The 25833-nt window shown below is 40.6% G+C and overlaps 1 protein-coding gene across 1 annotated transcript in view; it reads right to left on the bottom strand.

The window, feature by feature from the left end:
* LOC126235735 (alsin) overlaps positions 1-25833 on the bottom strand; it is a 234067-nt gene that overhangs the window by 9032 nt on the left and 199202 nt on the right. Inside the window, exons 10-12 of the mRNA XM_049944514.1 lie at positions 20256-20482; positions 8625-8801; positions 8359-8536 (exon numbers count right to left, since the gene is read on the bottom strand). Coding sequence (XP_049800471.1) covers positions 8359-8536; positions 8625-8801; positions 20256-20482 — 582 coding nt within the window. The remainder of the gene's footprint in view (positions 1-8358; positions 8537-8624; positions 8802-20255; positions 20483-25833) is intronic.

Consider the following 25833-nt stretch of genomic DNA (forward strand, 5'->3'; position numbering starts at 1 on the left):
AAATTGGCGTTGATGTATGCCAAGTTTCGAGACAATGCATCTGTAAAAACTTCTTTCACAATTTTGATAGCACTTGATTCGTCGCTATCAATCTCACAGAAGATTGTCTTTGTTTGGGTGCAGTTGGTGCAGTAATACTCAGCAGCATTAAGCCACGAACCCCACCGTGTAAGAACAAGTTTAGGTGGGAGGGGCGTTGAAGATGCTTGTTCCATGAATTCCTGCTCCTGTAGCGGAGCCTTCACATAGATTTTCTTGCCACAGGAAATTAATTTGTCCATGTCAGGGTAATTTGATTGCACCTCTTCAGCAACTCTGTACAATGCATGTGCAAGGCAAGTGGCGTACACCATACTGGGGTAGAGAATCTGAAGCCCTTTGTCTGCTTTAGCCATATACGAAGCACTCTCTGTTACAAGCAGCAAAACTTTGGCTCTTTTCACACCATCTAGCCACAGTAGCTTCAGAGAGTTGTCAAACAAAATAGTAATCGTCGAATTGTTTATTCTATCAAGAGCTTCACATGTTAGTAGGAACATATCTCCAGGGTCACCAAGTTTTAGAACACCAACAACATCATTTGCAATATATTGCCCACTAATATCCGTAGTTTCATCTATCGACAGCCAGGTCTTTTGCTCAGCAATAGTAATTCATATTTTGTTGAGCACATCATTGTAGCATACAGATAAATAGTTCTTTCTCAGTGTAGATTCATCTGGAACTGGATGTGTTGTGTAGGTACTTCTCCAAGAACTGTCTGAAGCCTGAATTCTTCAGCTTTTCCAATGGGATGTTGCAGGATACCATCATCTCACACAAATCCTTGCAGAATGATTGCACAGTTGACGATTGACCTGTCTGTTCAATTAACAGTGTTTGCTTGCTGTTATTTTCAGCACTTCGTTTCACACAGCTGCTGTGCTTAGCAGTATTACAGTGTTTTTGCACATTAAAGTGCTTTTCTGCACTAACTTTTAACTTCATACAGTTTACAAAATAATATTTTCCCATCAGTACTAAAGAAGTTCTCTCTAAATTCTCGAACATATCCTCGTAACTTCACGCTGTCGGAGCACTTTGCTTTAGGCATGTTGAACAAGGCAAAGGCTGTATTCAAACTGGTTACTGGGAACACCTGTGTGACTGCGATGATTATTATGGCAGAAGCCGCCTTTGTTGGCTCTGAGAGAATATTGTCGACTCTGTGCAACAATGTTTTATGTTCGCGAAACGACTGTTGTGGTACACCAATTTTCTGCTACAGTCCTCAGAAATAAAGCTGTGTACTAATTTATCTGTTTATCTTTCATAATAGCACGTTAAATATCGTCTCGTGAGCAAAATACTCATTTTCTTATTCGCGTGTCCCGTAAGATACGAGAAAAATGGTATATGCATTTTTGGCAAAAATTGACAGAAATATGGCCTATTACATTAAAAGTTAGCCGCAATATGACCTATTACTAAAATTTGTTGAAATATGACTTTATACGCACAATCAAAATACATTTTTTGTCACTAAAATGCCTAGATTTGTGTATAAATTGTTCTAAAATTCACCCTACAGTTCAGAAAAACATATGACTTGTCATTAAAATCCGGGCCCTAGTAATAACATCTCCACTGCAATGGTGATGGGTAATGCTCTCCAGGAATTTGCCGAATCCGAACCCTTCCATTGGACTACCACAGGTTACAGCATGATTCATCAGTCCAAATCACTTATTTCCAGTCATACACTGTCCAGTTATATCACTTTTTACATCATCCGAAGCATCGCTTAGCAATGACTACAGAAATGTGTGATTCATGAGGAGTTGCTTGGTGTTTGTACCCCTTCTTAACTCTCCACACACAGTCATTGTACTACCTGGACAGCTGGCAACACATAGGAATTATGAGTGATGCCTTCCACTGATTTCGTCCAACTTTTCACAACCATCCTCCTCAATGCTCAGCAATGCCTGCCTGTCAGTGCATGAGGTCTCCCTGATATTGGTTTAGCTGTGGCTGTTCCTTTGTCTTTCCAGTTATCAATCACATTATCAAGAAAATCAACTCAGACAGCTTCAGAAGTGTTGAAATGTCCCTGATGGATTTGTAACTCAAGTAACATCAATGACTAATCTAAGTTTGAAGTCACTAAGCTCCCCTGACCAAACTGTACTTTGCTACTGCTTCTCTACTGACAACACAATACTCCCTGCCTCCCTTTATACTGGTAGGTCTGCTTCTCTTGATGTCTGATGGTCAATTCTGTATTATGTAGGGGTATCTGGATATGCCTGATCAGCTAGTGTATGTCTACCCCTGTATAACTGGTGCAGAAGTCATTGTATAGCAGATAGCGTAGAGTACTCATATTGTTACATGTTCTACTCTTACAGGTTCCAACTGCAGATGAGGTAAGGAAGAAATGAGTGAGCATAAGCCTCCATGTGCACTCTATTCTAATGGAACTTCCATGATATATCTGATAGTAGCAGTAAACAAATTGTGCTGTGTCATGAGTATTGGTGTCATAAACGTACCTAGCAACATTTTGGAAAATAAATGGTACCTTTTTTCCAACCTAATCCAGTCAACAAAGGAAAATTAGGGGGAAACATTTGTGTAGTCTCAATTTTTTTAGGTACGTGTGTGTGTGTGTGTGTGTGTGTGTGTGTGTGTGTGTGTGTGTGTGTGTGTGTGTGTGTTGGGGGAGGGGGGTATCATGACTAGTGGAGTGTGAGTGTGTGTGGAGGTAGGGGTGGCTGGGTTAGAGGTCACTTTTTTGTTTTTCTTGATCGTCTTGAAATCGCAGCTTGTAGTGAAAATGTTTCCTAGTCATAATGAAACCACATTAAATTTCCTGCAAAAAAGGTACTATTCATTTTTCCACTAGGACTAATAGTTTCCACATTGCAGATGATGGAAAAATGGTAGATTATTAAAAATAGTATTTTAATGGTCTAAAATTGATGTGTATTGTTAAATGAAGTGGCTATGAACAGATATTAAATGCATGTACCACATTTAAGTGCAGTAGAGCCATATTAGGAGATAATTTATGGGGTGTAACAGTATGGAAGGGCGGGAATGTATTTTAGAAGTGTGAGGGAAGATAGGTTGCCAGATTGTGGTCATGCACTTCCCTCGATTCCCTTGTCCTTATTGCACTACTTCACAAAAAGCAACTACAGTGTGTTTCACTATGTTATACTGACCCTTCCGCAGCTCACCTTATAAATCACTGGCAACAAAGTGTGCAGATGTGCCTGTAGGCATTTATTTTCTGCAAAGTGTGTTAACACTACAGGGACTTCAGATGTAAAATACAAATAACACTAATGGAAGAAACATTTATGGAGAGAATCTACGTGTGCACACTGTTCTACCATGCTAAAGGGAAATTGATTCTTAGTCATCCTGTATGGTGGCTGTATCATCTTTCTGGGAAAGGAAAGTTCCCTCTCATGAGGACTGCTTGCTTGTCAGTTTAAAGACAGACTATATCTCCCCAGGATTTTGTGTCCAGTTCTCTTATGTGAGCAGACAAAGTAATTTCACTGAGCTCATGTTTATATAGTGGAGTTTTTTTTTAGTTTATTAAGTGAGTACGTATTTGCAGTTGTTAAGTGAGCAATTACGTGAAAAAGCTGAACTGCTGGAGCTGTCAGCTGTCTACTACACTGAAGAGCCTGCTCCAAGTGTAACATGCTGCCAATATGTATTCGACAATGTCGATTTCACTGTCCCCACTAACAGTGACTGGAATGTTTTACACACCTTCAGGGTATCAAATACATCACCCCAGCCTCAGCTCTCCCAACATCTGAAGCGACTCAGAGGCTACCTCTGAAACAGAATTAGGTCATCTAGGTGATATAAAACTTCTGATATTCCAACTCAGGTTAACAATGCATTACAACAGGTTACTGTTCTAGACTTGAACATGACCAGTCCTTTCAATCAACAGATTCACAGCCATCTTGGAAGATATAGTGTGTATGTGTGGTGCAACTCACTCTACAATTATAGAAAAGAAGAGATTTATGCTCTTTCTACTAACACAATTAATGGTGAGGTAAGTGCCGTACCTTTCTTGTCATTCAATAGTTCACCACCAAGTGACTTCAGCACCAATACAAGGGTTTACAATATGCTGTTAATGACAGAAAGCAGCAAGATGCCACATTTAGCAATTCAAATCCATTTCCCACCAACATTATATAGCTCACTGATAACATCACACTTAAATTAAGCACTTCTCAGCCATTGTTTATAGAAATGCATTTGATACAAAACCTCACTGAAGAACTGCAGATAAGTACTCACTTAATAAACTGAAAATACCTCCACTGTATAAACATGAGATCAGTGAAATTATTTTGCCTACTCTCATAAGAGAATTGGACACAAAATGCTGGGGAGGTATAGTGTGTCTGTAAACTGAACAGCGAGCAGTGCCCATGAAGGATAAAATCACCTTCCTTGAAAGAATGCTACAACTACTTTAAAGGATGATAAGAACCAATTTCCCCTGTAGCATTGTAGATTTATGTAGAATCTTTCCTTGCGTTTGTATTATTAGCAATTTACATCTGTATTCCATGTAATTTTAACACACTTTGTGGAAAATAAACACCTCCAAGCGCCTGTCTGCACACTGTGCCACCTGCAATTATAAGGTGAGTTGTGGAAGGGTAAGTATAACTTTATGAAACACCCTGTAGTTTGCAACATAGTGTGGTAGAGAGAATGGGGAACTGCCTGCTTGCACTTCATTTTGTAGCCCTACTAAGAAGGGAAGTGAATGAACACAATCCAGCAGCCTACCTTCCGTCATGCTTACATCTTCCTCCCCCACCTTTTCAACATGTTACAGTCCACCTCCTTAGCTGAGTGGTCAGTACATTCGACTGCTACGCAGTGGGCCCAGGTTCGATTCCCAGCTGGGTCAGCGATTTTCTCCTCTCGAGGACTGGGTGTTGTGTTGTCCTCATCATCACTTCATTGTCATCATTGGTATGCAAGTCACCGTCATCATTGGTATGCAAGTCACCCAATGTGGTGTCAACTGAGAAGACTTGCAACTTGGCAGCTGAACTTCCTCAGGCAGGGACTTCCAGCATCAATTCCACACAATCATTTCATTACCCTGTTGCACCCCCAGAGCACGATTTATCCCTTAATATGACTCTACTGCACTTACATATGGTACATACATTTAATATTTGTTCCTTACGTACTTGATTTAACGCTAAACATCCATTTTATATGATTAAAACACTATTTTTAACAGTCTACAATTTTCTAACACCTTGCAACATGGTAACTATTAGACCTAGAGAAGAAATATTATTATTTGTTCTGGGAAACATTTTCACTAGATGCCATGGTTTTAGAGATATTCATGAAAAAAACCTAAAAAAAGTGATGTTTACAACCCCCTCCCCTCCCCCCCTCCATCTCCATCCCTCTCATCACCAAACCCACACCCTAACAGTCAGGATTTTTAGTTATGTTCATCACGACACTTTCCCCTACCACTGAACAAAAATTTCCAACTACACAAAATAATCCCCAGCTGCTAGAGCTGATAGGTTTTGGTCCTTGTTGACTGGGCTAAACAGCTAACCATTTACGATTTTTTAATACATCTATAAAACTTTCTATTAACTGAATTAGGAAAATCAGAACTGAGCATGGTGGGTCAGTGGTTTAAGACAACGGACTTGCATTTGAGAGTCTAGAGGTTCAAATCACTGTTGAGGCATCAAAATTTATGTTTTCTTCATTCCCCTAACCAACACAAGTAATTGTAGGATCGATTTTTTGAAAGAAAAAGGGCCAATCACCTTTCAAACCCTTGTCCATGCTGAACATATGCTCTTCTTTCTAAAGACATTATTGTTTATGCTGTATTCCATTAAAATGAGAAAAATATAGTAATACCATTTCATATTCTTTGGACCTCTTGCTCTCAACTGAGCCAGGAGGTTTCACTCATTCATAACGTTCTGTAGATCCCACCATGATGTTGTACTTTCAGGGATGTGAAATAAGTCAAGATATTCACCAACATTGAGAAGCATATATTAGAAACTAATTCTGTAGACTCCATTAATAATCAACTACCATTAAACTGCTAAATACCACTTGTTAATATTGTAAAAGGTGTTACTTTGAAAAATCTGCTGCTTACTTGCTTAAAGTAAATATTAAACATAAATAAAAGACTATAAAATTAAAAGGAGACACAACGGTTACCACACTCATTTTTGGAACAGTTTGTTCCTCCCTAAGGGGGTAAAGAAGGAAAGGTTGGGGTTAGTTGGAAAAGAGGGGCAGGTAATTCATCTCAGATTCAGATTGTCCCATTTGTTATGAGGATAAGGGGACACAGCTGACAGGTGACACAGATATGAGGGGAGCCTGTAGCCATGTTTTATTTCTACAGCCTTGAGTTTTAAATGAGTAGTAGGTTTCACACATTGCTTTTATTTCTTATTTGATTGTTTCAATACCAGAGAACTGAAACAACACTGCAGCTCTCTGAGACTGCAGACGTGTGTGCAAGTTCCGTTTGCGTGAGTGTGTGTGCGTGTGTGTGTGTATGTGTGTCTACTGCTGACAAAGGCCTTAATTAACAAAAGCTATAATTGTGTGAATCTTTTTGTTGTTCCTATCACGACTCAGCATCTCCGCTATATGGTGAGTAGCAACTTTCCTTCTCTGGTATTGTTACATTCCATCCTGGATTTTCCATTATTTGATTGTTTATCTGTCTCAAAGGTCTGTATGCTTCTCTACAAAAATTTGAGATAACTGAAACACAGAAAATTTACGACTGCAATATTTATAATGTTACAATAGTCTTCTACTATCTATAGTATGTGGACCTGGAAACTGAGGGAGAAAGTACCAAAATGCTTGAATTTTGGCTTTGCATTGTGATGTGGCTTTCCTGTGGTCTACTTTCATGCCTACTGATTCCTTGTGCTCTCTCTCTCTCTCTCTCTCTCTCTCTCTCTCTCTCTCTCAAAATGTGGGTACTGTTTTTACTGAGATGCTATTAACAGGTGGTTAAAAACTGAAGTGGTGCCTTTTACTTGTGCATGTCTGCAACTTAGCATGTTATCTTCACAGTAAGTAGACTCTATCCTTTCTTACATTGCTGTTAAAAACTGAAGTGGTGCCTTTTACTTGTGCATGTCTGCAACTTAGCATGTTATCTTCACAGTAAGTAGACTCTATCCTTTCTTACATTGCTGTTAAGTGTAATAATACCACATTTATAACGGCAAGATTAAATATTTATTGAGTGCTTCTGGGTGTTCAGCCGCATTACTGTTTCCATTTTTGCACAATATCTGAATCATCGACCCAGCCATCTGTTTCAGGTGCTGTAAAGTTGTCCTGTTATGCAACCTGTTGCTTGGTCTTCAACCAGACTGTGAACTGTTGCTGGCCTTACACTGCACATAATCAAAAATGCCTGAAAAGACACTGAGTTGACAGAAATAGATAACCGAAGAATTGTTTATCAACCTTATGGTAGCTCCATATTCAGAGTGACTGGTAGTCTCCTATGAAAACAAGGCATCCTGTGTATTTTGCTCCCATCAAAAAAGATAAAAAGTCTTCTTTGTAATGTTAAATACAATTTAGGTGCCCAAGAGTTGGGTGTGTGCCGCATTCTATATGAATGTGGCCAGTCCTACGTGGGACAGACAATTACAACAGTAGAGGAAAGATGGAGAAACAACAGTGGACACCCTACTACAACAATCACACAAATGAGTTGCTGCTGAGCATCGCTTCAAATATAAGCATGAAATTAAATATGACGAGATCGGTATTGTGGTGCAAATATCCAGTTTCAGGAACAGCATAGCTGAGGAATCTACTGAAAGAAAGATGTCAGAAACCCTAATAAATAGTGTCAGAGGTTTCAAGTTAAACAAGGCTTGGAATCCAGCACTCAATTTATTAAGATTTCACAAGTCATCACACCCACCAAAGCTGGCAAACATTGAGAGAATACGTATTTCGCGTAATATCAGTGCGGGCAGTGAAAAACAAAAGAGCATCAAAGGGCATAGAGGGCAACAAGAGACAAACTCAAATATAAATAGCAGTAAGACACCAACAATAGTTCTCTGTCTATATGGAGTACAGGTAGTGAGTACATATGACAGAACAACTCACAGCACCTGAAGAAGACAACTAGGTTGCTCATTAAAATATTGTGCAAAAAAATGAAACACCAACTCAACAGAACACCCAGAAGCACATCATTAATCCATCACACATACAAAACCCATGAGATCACATGATTAAATATAATACTCCCCTATCAGGGTAACTTACTGCTGTCATTTGTTCAAATGTGCTTCTTATGACAAGAAGTTTCTCTAGTGGTGAAAATGTTGTTTTCAGCTGTTGAAGTGTTTCAACAGCATCTCTATAGTATTTATCATGCACTGGAGAAAAAGGTGGTTTGTTTTCTGTTCCACAGTTGCCTGGATGATCCCTTATCCAAAATTTCCTGAAACATTTGTTGAGAGCATTTGTTGAGAGCATTAATTTCATTTAAGTAATTTTACAGACATATTGTGATATGAATCACCACTTACTGGTCAATGCCAAGAAATGCCATCAGTGTTACGTCGGGCTGCTTGTTCCATTTTAGTAACCTTTCCCAATAAGCATCATCTTCTTCTTTGTTATGGAGTGCATATAAAACAAACAGTGCTGAATGAACACGTGGCAACAGAATAGGGTGTAGAATTGCTGCTGCACTCACCACCTCACTAAACAAAAACGGGAAAAAATCTGTTATGACGACTGAAAAAAGAAACAAACTAACAAAAACAGCTAAGACTTCCACAATGAATTTGCCCTCTTCAGCAGTGTGTGCTATGATTTGAAACTTCCTGGCAGACAAACTGTGTGCCAGACTGGGACGTGAACCTGGAACCTTGGCCTTTTGCTGGTCATGAATTGTGCCTGTATAATTCAGACAGTAAAGCATTTAAGCACAAAAGGCACATATTCCTGGTTTGTGTCTTGGATTGGCACACAGTTTAAATCTGTCCAGAAGTTTGAAGTGCACACGCTACTGCAGAGTAAAAATTCTTTCTCAAAACAATTCCCTACAATGTGGCTAAGCCATTTCTCTGCATCATCCTTTCTTCCAGGAATGCTTGTCCTGTAAGGTAATGCAAGAGATCCCTGAAGGAAGGTTGTGCTTCATGGCTGGGCAGCTCAATCTGTACAGCATTTGCCCAGAGAACTCCATGGTTCTGTGTTTGAGCCCTGATATGGCACACAGTTTTAATCTGTCCTGAGTACAACTAAAACACACTTAAATAGTGCAAAATAAGATGTGAAGCTGCATTAATTAAAAGTTACTTCATATATAGTGACAAAGAGACTTGGCTGCCAAATCTTCAAGTGACAGAACTGCAACAATACATAAATATAATGTAGGGTGAAAGGGGGGGGGGGAGATATTAGTCTTTCATCTTTTCTTTTACACTTCATCTCAAAAATTTCAAGGGCAAACTATGAAATTTACTGTCCCCTTTTTCTGTCTTAGTGTTAATGTGATTATTGTTTCACAAAAGCAGAAATACATGAAACATACCACTAGAACCGTCATAATGCAATTTAGGATAGATGAAAAATCTACTCAGCAAGCGGCAGCGGAACACACACATAAAAGAGGATTGTAATTAGGCAAGCTTCCGGAGCCAGTGGATTCTTCTTCAGGCAGGTTGAAGGGGAGGAAGACGGATGAAGGAAAAGGACTGAAGAGGTCTAGGAAAAGGGATAGATTTCGGGCAAGTCACACAGAACCACAGGTCAGAGGAGACTTACTGCACAGGATGAGAAGGAAAGACTGATTGTTGGGGACTGCAATGGATAAGATTTGAAAACCTGAGAGCTTAAAGGTGGAAGACTGCGTAATATACAAGATACAGATTACTGCTTAAACATCATGCATCAGTTAATAAGAGTGAAAAGCTAAGTGCACTGTATGTAACAGAGGTGGGAGGGGAGCAGTGAAAAACAGGCAGGCAAGACAATGAAAGACGGAGAAAACTAAAACGGAGTGAAGAAATGAGTAGTTTCTGTGCAGAAATGCTGAGACAGGAGGAATAAACATAAATTAAGGCCAGGTGGGTGGGGAGAACCAAGGACATGCTGTAGCGCTAGTTCCCAACCTTGGAGTTCTGAGAAACTGGTGTCTGGGGGGAAGAATCCAGATGGCGCATGTGGTGAAACAGGCACCGAGGTCACAAGTGTCTTGTTGTAGAGCATGCTCCGCAACAGGATATTGCGTGTTGCCTGTATACACCCTCTGCCTATGCCCATTCATCCTAATTGACAATTTGGTGGTAGTCATGCCGATCTAAAAGGCCGAAAAATGTTTACACACCAGCTAGTATATGGCACGTGTCATTTCACAGGTGGCTGTCCCTTTGATTTTTGTATGTTTTGCCAGTTATAGGGCTGCTGTAGGTGGTGTAGGAAGGTGCATAGGGCAAGTCTTGCAGCGGGAGTGGCAGGGGAAGGAACCATAGTGTAGGGAGATGGGTGCAGAAGGAGCATAGGGTTTTAAAAGAATATTGCGGAGATTAGGAGGGCAACGGAAAGCTATTCTAAGTGTGGAGGGCAAGACTTCAGACAGAATGGATCTCATTTCAGGGCATGTTTTTAAGAAGTTATGGTCCTGTCAAAGTAGATGATTAATACATTCCAGACCAGAATATTACTGAGTCACCAGTGGTATGATCCAAAGTTGTTTTTTGGAGGGATTAGCAGTACCATGATTGGATGTGATGGCCCAGGCAATCTGCTTCTGAACTAGAAGACTGGTGGTGTAATTATGTGCAGTGAAGGCAGAGGTGAGATTGATGTTGTATTGCTGTAAAGAGTCTGCATCTGAACAAATACGTTTGCCTCAAATGCCAAGGCTGTATGGGAGGAAACTTTTGACATGGAAGGGATGGCAACTGTCAAAATGTAAGTACTGTTGTTTGTTGATAGGTTTAATGTGGACAGAAGTGTGTAGCTGGCGTTTGGTGAGGACAGAATCAACATCAAGGAAAGGGGCACGAGGTTCGGAATAGGACCATGTAAAATGTAATTGGGAGAAGGTATTCAGAAATTCCAGGAATTTTAACAGGTCAATCTCACCATGAGTCTATATGGTAAAGATGTCATCAATGTACCTAAAACAAATGAGGATCTGAAGACTTATGGATCCCACGAAAGCCCCCTCCAAGTGAGCCATGAAAACATTGGCATAGGAAGGTGCCACCCTGGTTCCCATGGTCGTACCCCTGAACTGCTTGTAAGTCTGCCCTTCAAAGGTGAAGTAGTTGTTGGTAAGTATAAGGTTGATTAAAGTGAGTAGGGAGGATGTCATAGGTCGGGCTGGCTGGGGAAGTGTTCAGCAGCAGACCGACCATGTACGTGGGGGATATTGGTATAAAGGGAGATGGCATCCATGGTGACAAGCAAGATGTGTGATGAGACTGGGACAGGCATGGATTTCAGATGATCTAAGAAATGGTTGGTATCTTTGATATAGGAGGGGAGTATTTGTACTATGGGTTGCAGGTGCTGATCAACTAAGGCAGATATGCATTTGGTGGATGCTTTGAAGCCAGCAAGTATAGGACAGCCAGGATGATTGGGAATGTGGATAATTTACAGTGGCTTGACTACCACCAAATTATCAATTAGAATGAATGGGCATAGGCAGAGGGTGTATACTGGCAACATGCAATATGCTGTTGCAGAGCATGCTCTACAACATGACAATCGTGACCTTGGTGCCTGATTCACCACACGCACCATCTGAATTCTTCCCCAGACACCAGTTTCTCAGAACTCCACAAATGGGAACTAGTGCTACAACATGTCCTTTGTTCTCGCCACCCACCTGGCCTTAATTTACATTAATTCCTTCCATCTCTACATTTCTTCGCAGCAACTATGAGGTGCATTCAAGTTCTAAGGCCTCCGATTTTTTTTCTTCAGACTTGAAAGAGATAGAAACATGCGCATTGTTTTAAAATGAGGCCGCGTTCATTGTCAATACGTCCCAGAGATGGCAGCACCATACAGCAGATTGAATTTTACCGCCAGCGGCGAGAATGAGAACTGTTTTAAATACTTACAATGGCGACGTTTCACTTACTTGAACAGCGTGCAATCATCCGTTTTCTGAATTTGCGTGGTGTGAAACCAATTGAAATTCATCGACAGTTGAAGGAGGCATGTGGTGATGGAGTTATGGATGTGTCGAAAGTGCGTTCGTGGGTGCGACAGTTTAATGAAGGCAGAACATCGTGTGACAACAAACTGAAACAACCTCAAGCTCGCACAAGCCGGTCTGACGACACGATCGAGAAAGTGGAGAGAATTGTTTTGGGGGATCGCTGAATGACTGTTGAACAGATCACCTCCAGAGTTCGCATTTCTGTGGGTTCTGTGCACACAATCCTGCATGACAACCTGAAAATGCGAAAAGTGTCATCCAGGTGGGTGCCACGAATGCTGACGGACGACCACATGGCTGCCCGTGTGGCATGTTGCCAAGCAATGTTGATGCGCAACGACAGCATGAATGGGACTTTCTTTTTGTCGGTTGTGACAATGGATGAGACATGGATGCCATTTTTCAATCCAGAAACAAAGCGCCAGTCAGCTCAATGGAAGCACACAGATTCACCGCCACCAAAAAAATTTCGAGTAACCGCCAGTGCTGAAAAAATGATGGTGTCCATGTTCTGAGACAGCGAGGGCGTAATCCTTACCCATTGCGTTCCAAAGGGCACTATGGTAACAGGTGCATCCTACGAAAATGTTTTGAAGAACAAATTCCTTCCTGCACTGCAACAAAAACGTCCGGGAAGGGCTGCACGTGTGCTGTTTCACCAAGACAACGCACCCGCACATCGAGCTAACGTTACGCAACAGTTTCTTCGTGATAACAACTTTGAAGTGATTCCTGATGCTCCCTACTCACCTGACCTGGCTCCTAGTGACTTTTGGCTTTTTCCAACAATGAAAGACACTCTCCATGGCCGCACATTCATCAGCCGTGTTGCTATTGCCTCAGCAATTTTCCAGTGGTCAAAACGGACTCCTAAAGAAGCCTTCGCCACTGCCATGGAATCATGGCGTCAGCGTTGTGAAAAATGTGTACGTCTGCAGGGCAATTACGTCGAGAAGTAACGCCAGTTTCATCGATTTCGGGTGAGTAGTTAATTAGAAAAAAAATCGGAGGCCTTAGAACTTGAATGCACCTCGTACTCTTGTCTTCACTCTGTTTTAGCTTTCTACAGCTTTCATTGTCTTACCCGCCTTTATTACGTACAATGCACTTAGCTTTTCACTCTTATTAACTCATGATTGATGTTTAAGCAGTAATCTCTGTCTTACATATTACCCTGTCTTCCACCTTTAAGCTTTCAGGTTTTCAAATCTTGTCAAATGCAGTCCCCAACAATCAGTCTTTCCTTCTCATCCCGTGCAGTAAATCTCCCCTGACCTGCTGTTCTGTGTGACTTGCCCCAAATCTACTCCTTTTCCTAGATCTCTCCAGTCCTTTTCCTTAACTCTACTTCCTTCCCATTCAACCCTTCTGCCTGAAGATCGAACCACTGGCTCCGAAAGTTTGCCTGATTACAACCACCTTTTATGTGTGTGTTCTGCCACTGCTTGGTGAGTAGATTTTTTATCTATCCAATTACATTATTTTGTCAAAAATTTGATGTTTTCATAGTTATATAACACACTTCTGGAAAAACAAAGAGTGAAGTTGCCCTGTTTGTTTTACAAAGCGTTTACGGCAGCCTTCACAATTTTATTTCAATTACATCACACGAAATGATGTTTTGTAACCAAATTATTTCCTGGAGGATTGTATTGAAGAATTTTAAATATGAAAAAAAGCACTCTTGGTGACACTGGTTTTAGGGGCATTAAGCTATGTTCTGAGGCCTGTTATGTCCTCCTAGCTAGCAGTCATCCAACTGTTGCCAAATATTTTGGAGTCATGCAGATGTGTATTATGGTATTTGTATAGCAATGGCGTTGGCAGTGTTTGCTTTATTTTATGTAAAGCCCACAATTTGTTTCACTTAAGTCTTGCTTTTTTTCCTGTTGAAGTTGCTTTAGAATTTCTATGGCCTGTGTGTACATATTGTTGTTTGTTGTTGTGGTCTTCAGTCCTGAGACTGGTTTGATGCAGCTCTCCATGCTACTCTATCCTGTGCAAGCTTCTTCATCTCCCAGTACTTACTGCAACCTACATCCTTCTGAATCTGCTTAGTGTATTCATCTCTTGGTCTCCCTCTACGATTTTTACCCTCCACGCTGCCCTCCAATGCTAAATTTGTGATTCCTTGATGCCTCAAAACATGTCCTACCAACCGATCCCTTCTTCTAGTCAAGTTGTGCCACAAACTTCTCTTCTCCCCAATCCTATTCAATACCTCCTCATTAGTTACGTGATCTACCCACCTTATCTTCAGCATTCTTCTGTAGCACCACATTTCGAAAGCTTCTATTCTCTTCTTGTCCAAACTATTTATCGTCCATGTTTCACTTCCATACATGGCTACACTCCATACAAATACTTTCAGAAACGACTTCCTGACACTTAAATCTATACTCGATGTTAACAATTTTTCTTCTTCAGAAACGATTTCCTTGCCATTGCCAGTCTACATTTTATATCCTCTCTACTTCGACCATCATCAGTTATTTTACTCCCTAAATAGCAAAACTCCTTTACTACTTTAAATGTCTCATTTCCTAATCTAATTCCCTCAGCATCACCCGATTTAATTTGACTACATTCCATTATCCTTGTTTTGCTTTTGTTGATGTTCATCTTATATCCTCCTTTCAAGACACTGTCCATTCCGTTCAACAGCTCTTCCAAGTCCTTTGCTGTCTCTGACAGAATTACAATGTCATCGGCGAACCTCAAAGTTTTTACTTCTTCTCCATGAATTTTAATACCTACTCCGATTTTTTCTTTTGTTTCCTTTACTGCTTTCTCAATATACAGATTGAATAACATCGGGGAGAGGCTACAACCCTGTCTCACTCCTTTCCCAACCACTGCTTCCCTTTCATGCCCCTCGACTCTTATAACTGCCATCTGGTTTCTGTACAAATTGTAAATAGCCTTTCGCTCCCTGTATTTTACCCCTGCCACCTTCAGAATTTGAAAGAGAGTATTCCAGTCAACATTGTCAAAAGCTTTCTCTAAGTCTACAAATGCTAGAAACGTAGGTTTGCCTTTTCTTAATCTTTCTTCTAAGATAAGTCGTAAGGTTGGTATTGCCTCACGTGTTCCAACATTTCTACGGCATCCAAACTGATCTTCCCCGAGGTCCGCTTCTACCAGTTTTTCCATTCGTCTGTAAAGAATTTGCGTTAGTATTTTGAAGCTGTGACTTATTAAACTGATAGTTCGGTAATTTTCACATCTGTCAACACCTGCTTTCTTTGGGATTGGAATTATTATATTCTTCTTGAAGTCTGAGGGTATTTCGCCTGTCTCATACATCTTGCTCACCAGATGGTAGAGTTTTGTCATGATTGGCTCTCCCAAGGCCATCAGTAGTTCTAATGGAATGTTTGTCTACTCCGGGGGCCTTGTTTCGACTCAGGTCTTTCAGTGCTCTGTCAAACTCTTCACGCAGTATCTTATCTCCCATTTCGTCTTCATCTACATCCTCTTCCATTTCCATAATATTGTCCTCAAGTACATTGCCCTTGTATAAACCCTCTATACACTCCTTCCACCTTTCTGCCTTCCCTTCTTTGCTTAGAACTGGGTTGCCATCTGAGCTCTTGATATTCATACAAGTGGTTCTCTTCTCTCCAAAGGTCTCTTTAATTTTCCTGTAGGCAGTATCTATCTTACCCCTAGTGAGACAAGACTCTACATCCTTACATTTGTCCTCTAGCCATCCCTGCTTAGCCATTTTGCACTTCCTGTCGATCTCATTTTTGAGACGTTTGTATTCCTTTTTGCCTGCTTCATTTACTGCATTTTTATATTCTCTCCTTTCATCAATTAAATTCAATATTTCTTCTGTTACCCAAGGATTTCTATTAGCCCTCGTCTTTTTACCTACTTGATCGTCTGCTGCCTTCACTACTTCATCCCTCAGAGCTACCCATTCTTCTTCTACTGTATTTCTTTCCCCCATTCCTGTCAATTGTTCCCTTATGCCCTCCCTGAAACTCTCTACAACCTCTGGTACTTTCAGTTTATCCAGGTCCCATCTCCTTAAACTCCCACCTTTTTGCAGTTTCTTCAGTTTCAATCTGCAGCTCATAACCAATAGATTGTGGTCAGAATCCACATCTGCCCCTGGAAATGTCTTACAATTTAAAACCTGGTTCCTAAATCTCTGTCTTACCATTATATAATCTATCTGATACCTTTTAGTATCTCCAGGATTCTTCCAGGTATACAACCTTCTTTTATGATTCTTGAACCAAGTGTTAGTTATGATTAAGTTATGCTCTGTGCAAAATTCTACAAGGCGGCTTCCTCTTTCATTTCTTCCCCCCAATCCATATTCACCTACTATGTTTCCTTCTCTCCCTTTTCCTACTGACGAATCCCATGACTATTAAATTTTCGTCTCCCTTCACTACCTGAATAATTTCTTTTATCTCGTCATACATTTCATCAATTTCTTCATCATCTGCAGAGCTAGTTGGCATATAAACTTGTACTACTGTAGTGGGCGTGGGCTTCGTGTCTATCTTGGCCACAATAATGGGTTCACTATGCTGTTTGTAGTAGCTAACCTATTTTTTTATTCATTATTAAACCTACTCCTGCATTACCCCTATTTGATTTTGTAGTTATAACCCTGTATTCACCTGACCAAAAGTCTTGTTCCTCCTGCCACCGAACTTCACTAATTCCCACTATATCTAACTTTAACCTATCCATTTCCCTTTTTAAATTTTCTAACCTACCTGCCCGATTAAGGGATCTGACATTCCACACTCCGATCCATAGAACGCCAGTTTTCTTTCTTCTGATATCGACGTCCTCCTGAGTAGTCCCTGCCCGGAGATCCGAATGGGGGACTATTTTACCTCCGGAATATTTTACCCAAGGGGACGCCATCATCATTTAATCATACAGTAAAGCTGCATGTCCTCAGGAAAATTTACAGCTGTAGTTTCCCCTTGCTTTCAGCCGTTCGCAGTACCACAACAGCAAGGCCGTTTTGGTTATTGTTACAGGGCCAGATCAGTCAATCATCCAGACTGTTGCCCCTGCAACTACTGAAAAGGCTGTTGCCCCTCTTCAGGAACCACATGTTTGTCTGGCCTCTCAACAGATACCCCTCCGTTGTGGTTGCACCTACGGTACGGCCATCTGTATCGCTGAGGCACGCAAGCCTCCCCATATACATATTAGCATAGTAATACTTGAGTCTTGATGAAACTTTAGTATCTGAGAACTGAATACGGTGGTTCCTTGGTCCCAGTGCATGACGTGCAACTGCCAATTTATTTGTGTTCTTTCTCTGTGTTCTTTAAGCTGGGTATTCACTCACGCTTCTTTCAGTAGTTCCTATGTACCCTTGACCACATGTGCATGGAATTTTCTATACTGCCATACTGGCAAGTGGTGGGCAAATACTAATTCACCTTTATTTTTGGTTTAAACACTGTGTCAGTACCACGCCACACTCTGATGATATAATCTGTCACCATTTTTATGTGCGAGAGAAAAACTTTTGCTTTAGCTGGTTCTATTTCACTAGACGCTGCAGATTTTTTAGGCTGTAGCGATATATTTCTTTCTTCCTAAAGTAATTCTTAAATGATTAGCTCGTCTTCCAAGCACCATGGCTTTCAAATTCCTCTAGCTCAGTCCGCTAATGTCTTAAGTATTCCTTTTTCATGCTTGAGATGATGAAGGTCTTTGTGAACTTACCGATTCAAATCAGTGCATTTTCTGTAGACATTGTGCCCAAAAGTTCTGTCAGATTTTCTGAAAACCTGTACATCGAAACAGAGAAATCTGATCTCCTTTCCTTTTTTCCGCTATAACTTTATATAAGAATTAACATCATGTATAAAATTTACAAATTATTAGAGGTAATTTTCCCCATGAGGCCATAAAATAAAAATGCCATTAACACACTGAAACCAAAAAGCAGATTTTTCCTTGGCTATCTGAAGGGCTGTTTCTTCACATTTTTCCATATACAAACTTGCTTCAAATGTGCCAAGTGGGTTCCCGATAGACACACCGTGAGTTTGCTAATAGAACTGGTTATTCCAATGAAAGTAAGTTCATGTGTGACAGTATTTAAAGATATTTTTCATCTTCTGTGTGAAAATACATTCCAACTATGACAACAACTCTTTCAGAGGTATCATAGTAAACAGTGATACAACATTAAAACTGACCATAATATCTCTGAGACTCAAACAGAGAGATTTTAATTTTATGATAAAATGAACAGAAACGTTCAAATAAGTGTCAGTTTTTCCTACTAATGACTTTAGGAGAGTGTTCAAGTATTTGACATTCCCACAGACTGCGTAATCAATACCACTAACAGTAGGTCCTAATGGAATGCCAGATGTGTGAATGTTGCACTGTCTTGGTTGTAATGGTTATAACTGGATGACACACTTCTTATCAATGTGTGAAATCAAAGTGGCTTTAATTATCCTCTTGGTTGCTTTGAGCATGGCAAATGTGAGATGATCTTTAAGCTCAATGAATCTTCCTGAATCCGATATGTGTTGGGTTTTGCTGTGATTGTCTTCTTTCCTCATTAACCCTGTAGTACTAATATTATACACAGGAAGAATAAAAACGTTTTTGTCTGAATTTAAATCTCTGAGTGCTCTCTTCTTATCTTTCATTAACTTACTGTTCATAAGATTGTTCCTAATATTTGAAGTACTTCCATGTGTATTTCATTTGCAGCTGGTTTAGATGAAAAGACAGATTCCAATTTTGATATTAGCAACAGCATATTCTGTTGGTATTCTAGATGGTGCCATTATGTAGTAGTTTTCTCATTTGGCAAGCATTCCTACATCATTCTTAGAAAGCACTATGTTTCATCTAATAATAACAATTTGACTCATATCTTAAGAACACAGCTATTCATAAATTTCGCTTGATGTAGTATACTGAAGGATATGGGATAGAAGAAGAATTTAATAATAAATCCTTTATAATAGTAGGTGTGTACCAAGCACCTATGGGTATTTTTATCTGTTTGCAAATCACCTTGAAGCTCAATTGGCCTATTTAACAGTAACAAACAAAGAAACAGTGGCTGCTGGTTGTTTTAATACAGATTTTCTTAAAATCTCTTCCAGTAAGAGTTTATTGCAATTAGTAAATATCATTCAGCGTCACTCCTATTGTAAACTTAAGAGCCACGGTAACTAACTGCTCAAAAACAGCCACTGGTAATATTTTTATAGAAAGGTATAATGAACTACAGTATATTACAAAAGCAATAGTCAATAAAAGTTATTAATTTTTGAAAATATAATTTGATTGGATGGACAAAAAAACTTACTTTCCAAGTGTTGGCAGAAGAAAGCACACAAAAAAGTTAAGGAAATGTGCAAGCTTTCAGAGCCAGTGACTTTTCTCTTGCCATCACCTGGTCAGTAGACTTTTTGTCAATCCAATTATATTAAAACCAGCAACCTGTGATTTCTTGGACCATATATTAAAGGTTAATACTGATCAGGATATAAAATCTACTATAACTGAGTTCATGGGATAGTCAGTAAGCAAAAAGCATTGATTATTGTAAGAAACTACTTGAGGATACAGTGCTCAAGACATTGAAAAATACAGTACATTTAATAATAATATCCTTACCATACATGAAAGCTGTGGTCTCCATGAAGTAACACTGACTAGATCAAAGTTTTTTTTAAAAGAAAGGCCATACATTGTTTGATTAAAAAGGTATCATGTAAGTCAAAAAGAAAACTTTATCTGTCAGTCAGAAACAGCTCTGATATGATGCTACAGTGCATTACAAGACACACTGAAAATTATTTAAGATTATAATAGATACATCCTTAAGTATAAAGGAGAGTGCCCAATGTCACCCCCCAACCACCCCCCCCCCTGCCACCGTCCTCTCCCCCACCCCACACACAACTACCTTAGGAAATCATGTAAATGGGCAAATACTATATATAATTACCACTCAAGCTCCATTTTGCCTTCCAGCACAAGTTCCTTCCCATAACTTGGGAGGGCTGGGAAGAGAAGTCTTACTATCTCATAAACACGTGCAGTGATGGAATGCAGCTCATCCACGGCATGATTGAGAAGGAGTGGGTGGACTCTTACACCCCCATATGTTGCCGTGTAAGCAGTTGTTATATCAGTTAGCAAAGCTCCCAGTGGATGGTGCGTACTTTCAAATGCCTGTAAAAATGTGTATCAATTTATTCCATACTGTAAGTATGAAAGTTGATTTACAAGGCTTGCTCAGTCTTTCAAAAGAGCAAGCCAGGATAAGCTTTGGAACAAATGCAAAGTGGTGACATATGGTTGTTCAGACTGTGAAATGAGGAACAACCAACGTCTTCTGTTAATGTACATTAAGATATGATCACGTGTCTATTCAAATGTAGCAAACAAATTGGAAAAAAATAAAATAATTTGAAAGATTAAAAAAACTATTCAAATATAGGAAATACTGCTAATTTTTATTTTTGACTGCCTTTCACCAATCATCCTGCGCACTCTTTCAGGCATTTTAGTAAAGTGTAAAAAAAAAAAACTTATATTACAGTTAATTTTACTCATATGTAAGTGTCCTGAGTGAATTTGTCGAGAGAGAATAACATAGGACAGAGTATGGGAAAAGACTTAGATAAAAAACAGAACAGAGTACAAGTGGTTTATGAAAAAGTGAACTGTTTTGGGGAAAAGGATTCACTTGTGCCGTAATGACATACACATATATCATATACACAAAGTATGGGTATGTGGAAAGGGGAGCACATAAACAGAAAAGGCACAAGTAGAGAAACAGCAATTTTTATTGTGTGGAACATCATTTTCAGTCACTATCATGGCCAATCGGCAACTGATTTTCTTTTTTTTTTTCAAATAATCACCTCTGAATTACAACACTGAAAGTACACAAATTTTTCAGTCTTCTTTGTGTGCCTGCAAACCGCTCAATGAGTCAACTATACGGTGAGTGGTTACTTTTACTCCTACCATTATTTTATCTCAACTAATACCTTCCAATAATAGTTATATCTGTATCCAACCAGATAGTCATATTGTTAAACTCTTGTAAGTACATCTACATCTACATCCATACTCCGCAAGCCACCTGACAGTGTGTGGCGGGGGGTACTTTGAGTACCTCCATCGGTTCTCCCTTCTATTCCAGTCTCGTATTGTTTGTGGAAAGAAAGATTGTCGGTATGCCTCTGTGTGGGCTCTAATCTCTCTGATTTTATTCTCATGGTTTCTTCACGAGATATACATAGGAGGGAGCAATATACTGCTTGACTCCTCAGTGAAGGTATGTTCTCGAAACTTCAACAAAAGTCCGTACCAAGCTACTGACCGTCTCTCCTGCAGAGTCTTTCACTGGAGTTTATCTACCATCTCCGTAATGCTTTTGCGATTACTAAATGATCCTGTAACGAAGTGCGCTGCTCTCCGTTGGATCTTCTCTATCTCTTCTATCAACCCTATCTGGTACGGATCCCACACTGGTTAGCAATAGTCAAGCAGTGGGCGAACAAGTGTACTGTAACCTACTTCATTTGTTTTCGGATTGCATTTCCTTAGGATTCTTCCAATGACTCTCAGTCTGGCATCTGCTTTACCGATGATGAACTTTATATGATCATTCCATTTTAAATCACTCCTAACGCCTACTCCCAGATAATTTATGGAATTAACTGCTTCCAGCTGCTGACCTGCTATGTTGTAGCTAAATGATAAAGGATCTTTCTTTCTATGTATTCTCAGCACATTACACTTGTCTACATTGAGATTCAATTGCCATTCCCTGCACCATGCGTCAATTCATTGCAGATCCTCCTGCATTTCAGTATAATTTTCCATTGTTACAACCTCTTGATATACCACAGCATCATCCGCAAAAAGCCTCAGTGAACTTCCGATGTTATCCACAAGGTCATTTATGTATATTGTGAATAGCAACGGTCCTACGACACTCCCCTGCGGCACACCTGAAATCATTCTTACTTCGGAAGACTTCTCTCCATTGATAATGACATGCTGTGTTCTGTTATCCAGGAACTCTTCAATCCAATCACACAATTGGTCTGATAGTCCATATGCTCTCACTTTGTTCATTAAACAACTGTGGGGAACTGTATCGAACGCTTTGCGGAAGTCAAGAAACTCTCGCATAGCCCTCCTCACACTACATTTCGCTTCGCATAATTTTTGTTTGTCTGCAAGGCTTTGGCTATGTTTATGTTTGCCGTGAAGTTCCCTTTGCTTCTGCAGCAGTTTTCTAACTTGGTTATTGTATCAGGGTGGCTCTTTTCCATCTCTTACGATCTTGCTTGGCACATACTCATCTAATGCATATTGTACGATGGCTTTGAACTTTGTCCACTGATGCTCAACACTATCTGTACTTGAGACAAAATTTTTGTGTTGAACCATCAAGTATTCTGAAATCTGCTTTTTGTCACTTTTGCTAAACAGAAAAATCTTCCTACCTTTTTTAATATTTCTATTTACAACTTAAATCATCGACGCAGTAACCGCTTTATGAACGCTGATTCCCTGTTCTGCGTTAACTGCTTCAAATAGTTCGGGTCTGTTTGTCACCATAAGGTCTAATATGTTATCGCCACAAGTCGGTTCTCTGTTTGACTGCTCAAGGTAGTTTTCAGATAATGCACTTAAAAAAAATTCACTGGATTCATTGTCCCTGCCACCCGTTCTAAACATTTGAGTCTCCCAGTCTATATCTGGCAAATTAAAATCTCCACCCAGAACTATAACATGGTTGGGAAACCTACTCGAAATATTTTCCTAATTTTCCTTCAGGTGCTCTGCCACAACAGCTGCTGAGCCAGGGGGCCTATAGAGACATCTAATTACCATGTTTGAGCCTGCTTTAACCGTGACCTTCACCCAAATTATTTCACATTTCCGATCTCCGTCAATTTCCTTCAATACTATTGCACTTTTTATTGCTATAAACATGACTCCCCCTTCACTGTCCAGCCTGTCTCTGCGGTATACATTCCAATCTGAGTTTAGGATTTCATTACTGTTTATATCTGGTTTCACCCAACTTTCTGTCCCTAGTACTATGTGGCCATTGTGACCGTGTATTAATGAGAGCAGTTCTGGGACCTTTCTATAGACGCTCCTGCAGTTTACTATTAGCACATTAATATTGTTATTCCCTGTTGCATTTTGCCTACTACTACCTTGTCACGTCTCAGTAGGCATCTTGTTGGGCCTAGGGAGGGAATTCCCTAACCTAAAAAACCCACATGTGCACTCCACATGTACTCCTTTACCCTTGTAGCCGCTTCCTGCGTGTAGTGCATGGTTGACCTATTCAGGGGGACCCTACATTTCTCCACCCGATAGCGGAGGTCGAGAAATTTGCACCCCAGATCTACGCAGTATCGTCTGAGCCTCTGGTTTAAGCCTTCCACTCGGCTCCAAGCCAGAGGACCGCGATAAATTCTGGGAACGATACTACAAATAGTTAGCTCAGATTCCACCCTGCGAGTGAGGCTTTCCGCCTTCACCAACTCCGCCAACCGCCTGTATGAACTGAGGATGACCTCTGAACCCAGATGGCAGGAGTCACTGGTGCCGACATGAGCAACAATTTGCAGTTGGGTGCACCCAGTGCTCTCTATCGCCGCCGGCAGGGCCTACTCCACATCCCGGATGAGACCCCCGGCAAGCAGACAGAGTGAACACTGGCCTTCTTCCCCGACCTTTCTGCTATTTCCCTAAGGGGCTCCATCACCTGCCTAACGTTGGAGCTCCCAATCACTAATAAACCCCCCCCCCCCCCCCCCCTGTGTGCCTGCTCAGACCTGGATGAAGGAGCGGCCACATGTCCACTCACAGGCAGAGCGGGTGATGCCACATGGCCAGCCTCCACATTGACCTTCTGACTTTTGACTTCATTTATCTTTCTTTCTTTCTTTGGCCTGTATCAAAAATATATACTTACCTCATTTCAATCCACTTCATTCCATACATACTAATCTTCCTGTTCTCTTTATACACATATGGTTCACCCATCATATACAGGGTATTACAAAAAGATACGGCCAAACTTTCAGGAAACATTCCTCACACACAAAGAAAGAAAATATGTTCTGTGGACATGTGTCCGGAAACGCTTACTTTCCATGTTAGAGCTCATTTTATTACTTCTCTTCAATTCACATTAATCATGGAATGGCAATGAAATGTTCAAAATGTCCTCCGTTAGCGAGGATACATGCATCCACCCTCCGTTGCATGGAATCCCTGATGCGCTGATGCAGCCCTGGAGAATGGCGTATTGTATCACAGCCGTCCACAATACAAGCACGAAGAGTCTCTACATTTGGTACCGGGGTTGCGTAGACAAGAGCTTTCAAATGCCCCCATAAATGAAAGGCAAGAGGGTTGAGGTCAGGAGAGCGTGGAGGCCATGGAATTGGTCCGCCTCTACCAACCCATCGGTCACCGAATCTGTTGTTGAGAAGCATACGAACACTTCGACTGAAATGTGCAGGAGCTCCATCGTGCATGAAGCACATGTTGTGTAGTACTCATAACGGTACATGTTCTAGCAGCACAGGTAGAGTATCCCGTATGAAATCTTGATAACATGCTGCATTGAGCATAGGTGGAAGAACATGGGGCCCAATCAAGACATCACCAACAATGCCTGCCCAAACGCTCACAGAAAATCTGTGTTGATGACGTGATTGCACAATTGCGTGCGGATTCTTGTCAGCCCACACATGCTGATTGTGAAAATTTACAATTTGATCACGTTGGAATGAAGCCTCATCCGTAAAGAGAACATTTGCACTGAAATGAGGATTGACACATTGTTGGATGACCCATTCACAGAAGTGTTCGTGGAGGCCAATCAGCTGCGGATAGTGCCTGCACACGCTGTACATGGTACGGAAACAACTGGTTCTCCCGTAGCACTCTCCATACAGTGACGCGGTCAATGTTACCTTGTACAGCAGCAACTTCTCTGATGCTGACATTAGGATTATCGTCCACTGCACAAAGAATTGCCTCGTCCATTGTAGGTGTCCTCGTCGTTCTAGGTCTTCCCCAGTCGCGAGTCATAGGCTGGAATGTTCCGTGCTCCCTAAGACGCCGATCAATTGGTTCGAACGTCTTCCTGTCGGGACACCTTCGTTCTGAAAATCTGTCTCGATACAAACGTACCGCACCGCGGCTATTACCCCGTGCTAATCCATACATCAAATGGGCATCTGCCAACTCCGCATTTGTAAACATTGCACTGACTGCAAAACCACGTTCGTGATGAACGCTTACCTGTTGATCCTACGTACTGATGTGCTTAATGCTAGTACTGTAGAGCAATGAGTCGCATGTCAACACAAGCACCAAAGTCAACATTATCTTCCTTCAGTTGTGCCAACTGGTGGTGAATCGAGGAAGTACAGTACATACTGATGAAACTAAAATGAGCTCTGACATGGAAATTAAGCGTTTCCGGACACATGTCCACATAACATCTTTTCTTTACTTGTGTGTGA

Source organism: Schistocerca nitens, chromosome 2 (genome assembly GCF_023898315.1).
Source record: "Schistocerca nitens isolate TAMUIC-IGC-003100 chromosome 2, iqSchNite1.1, whole genome shotgun sequence".
Classification (NCBI taxonomy): domain Eukaryota; kingdom Metazoa; phylum Arthropoda; class Insecta; order Orthoptera; family Acrididae; genus Schistocerca; species Schistocerca nitens.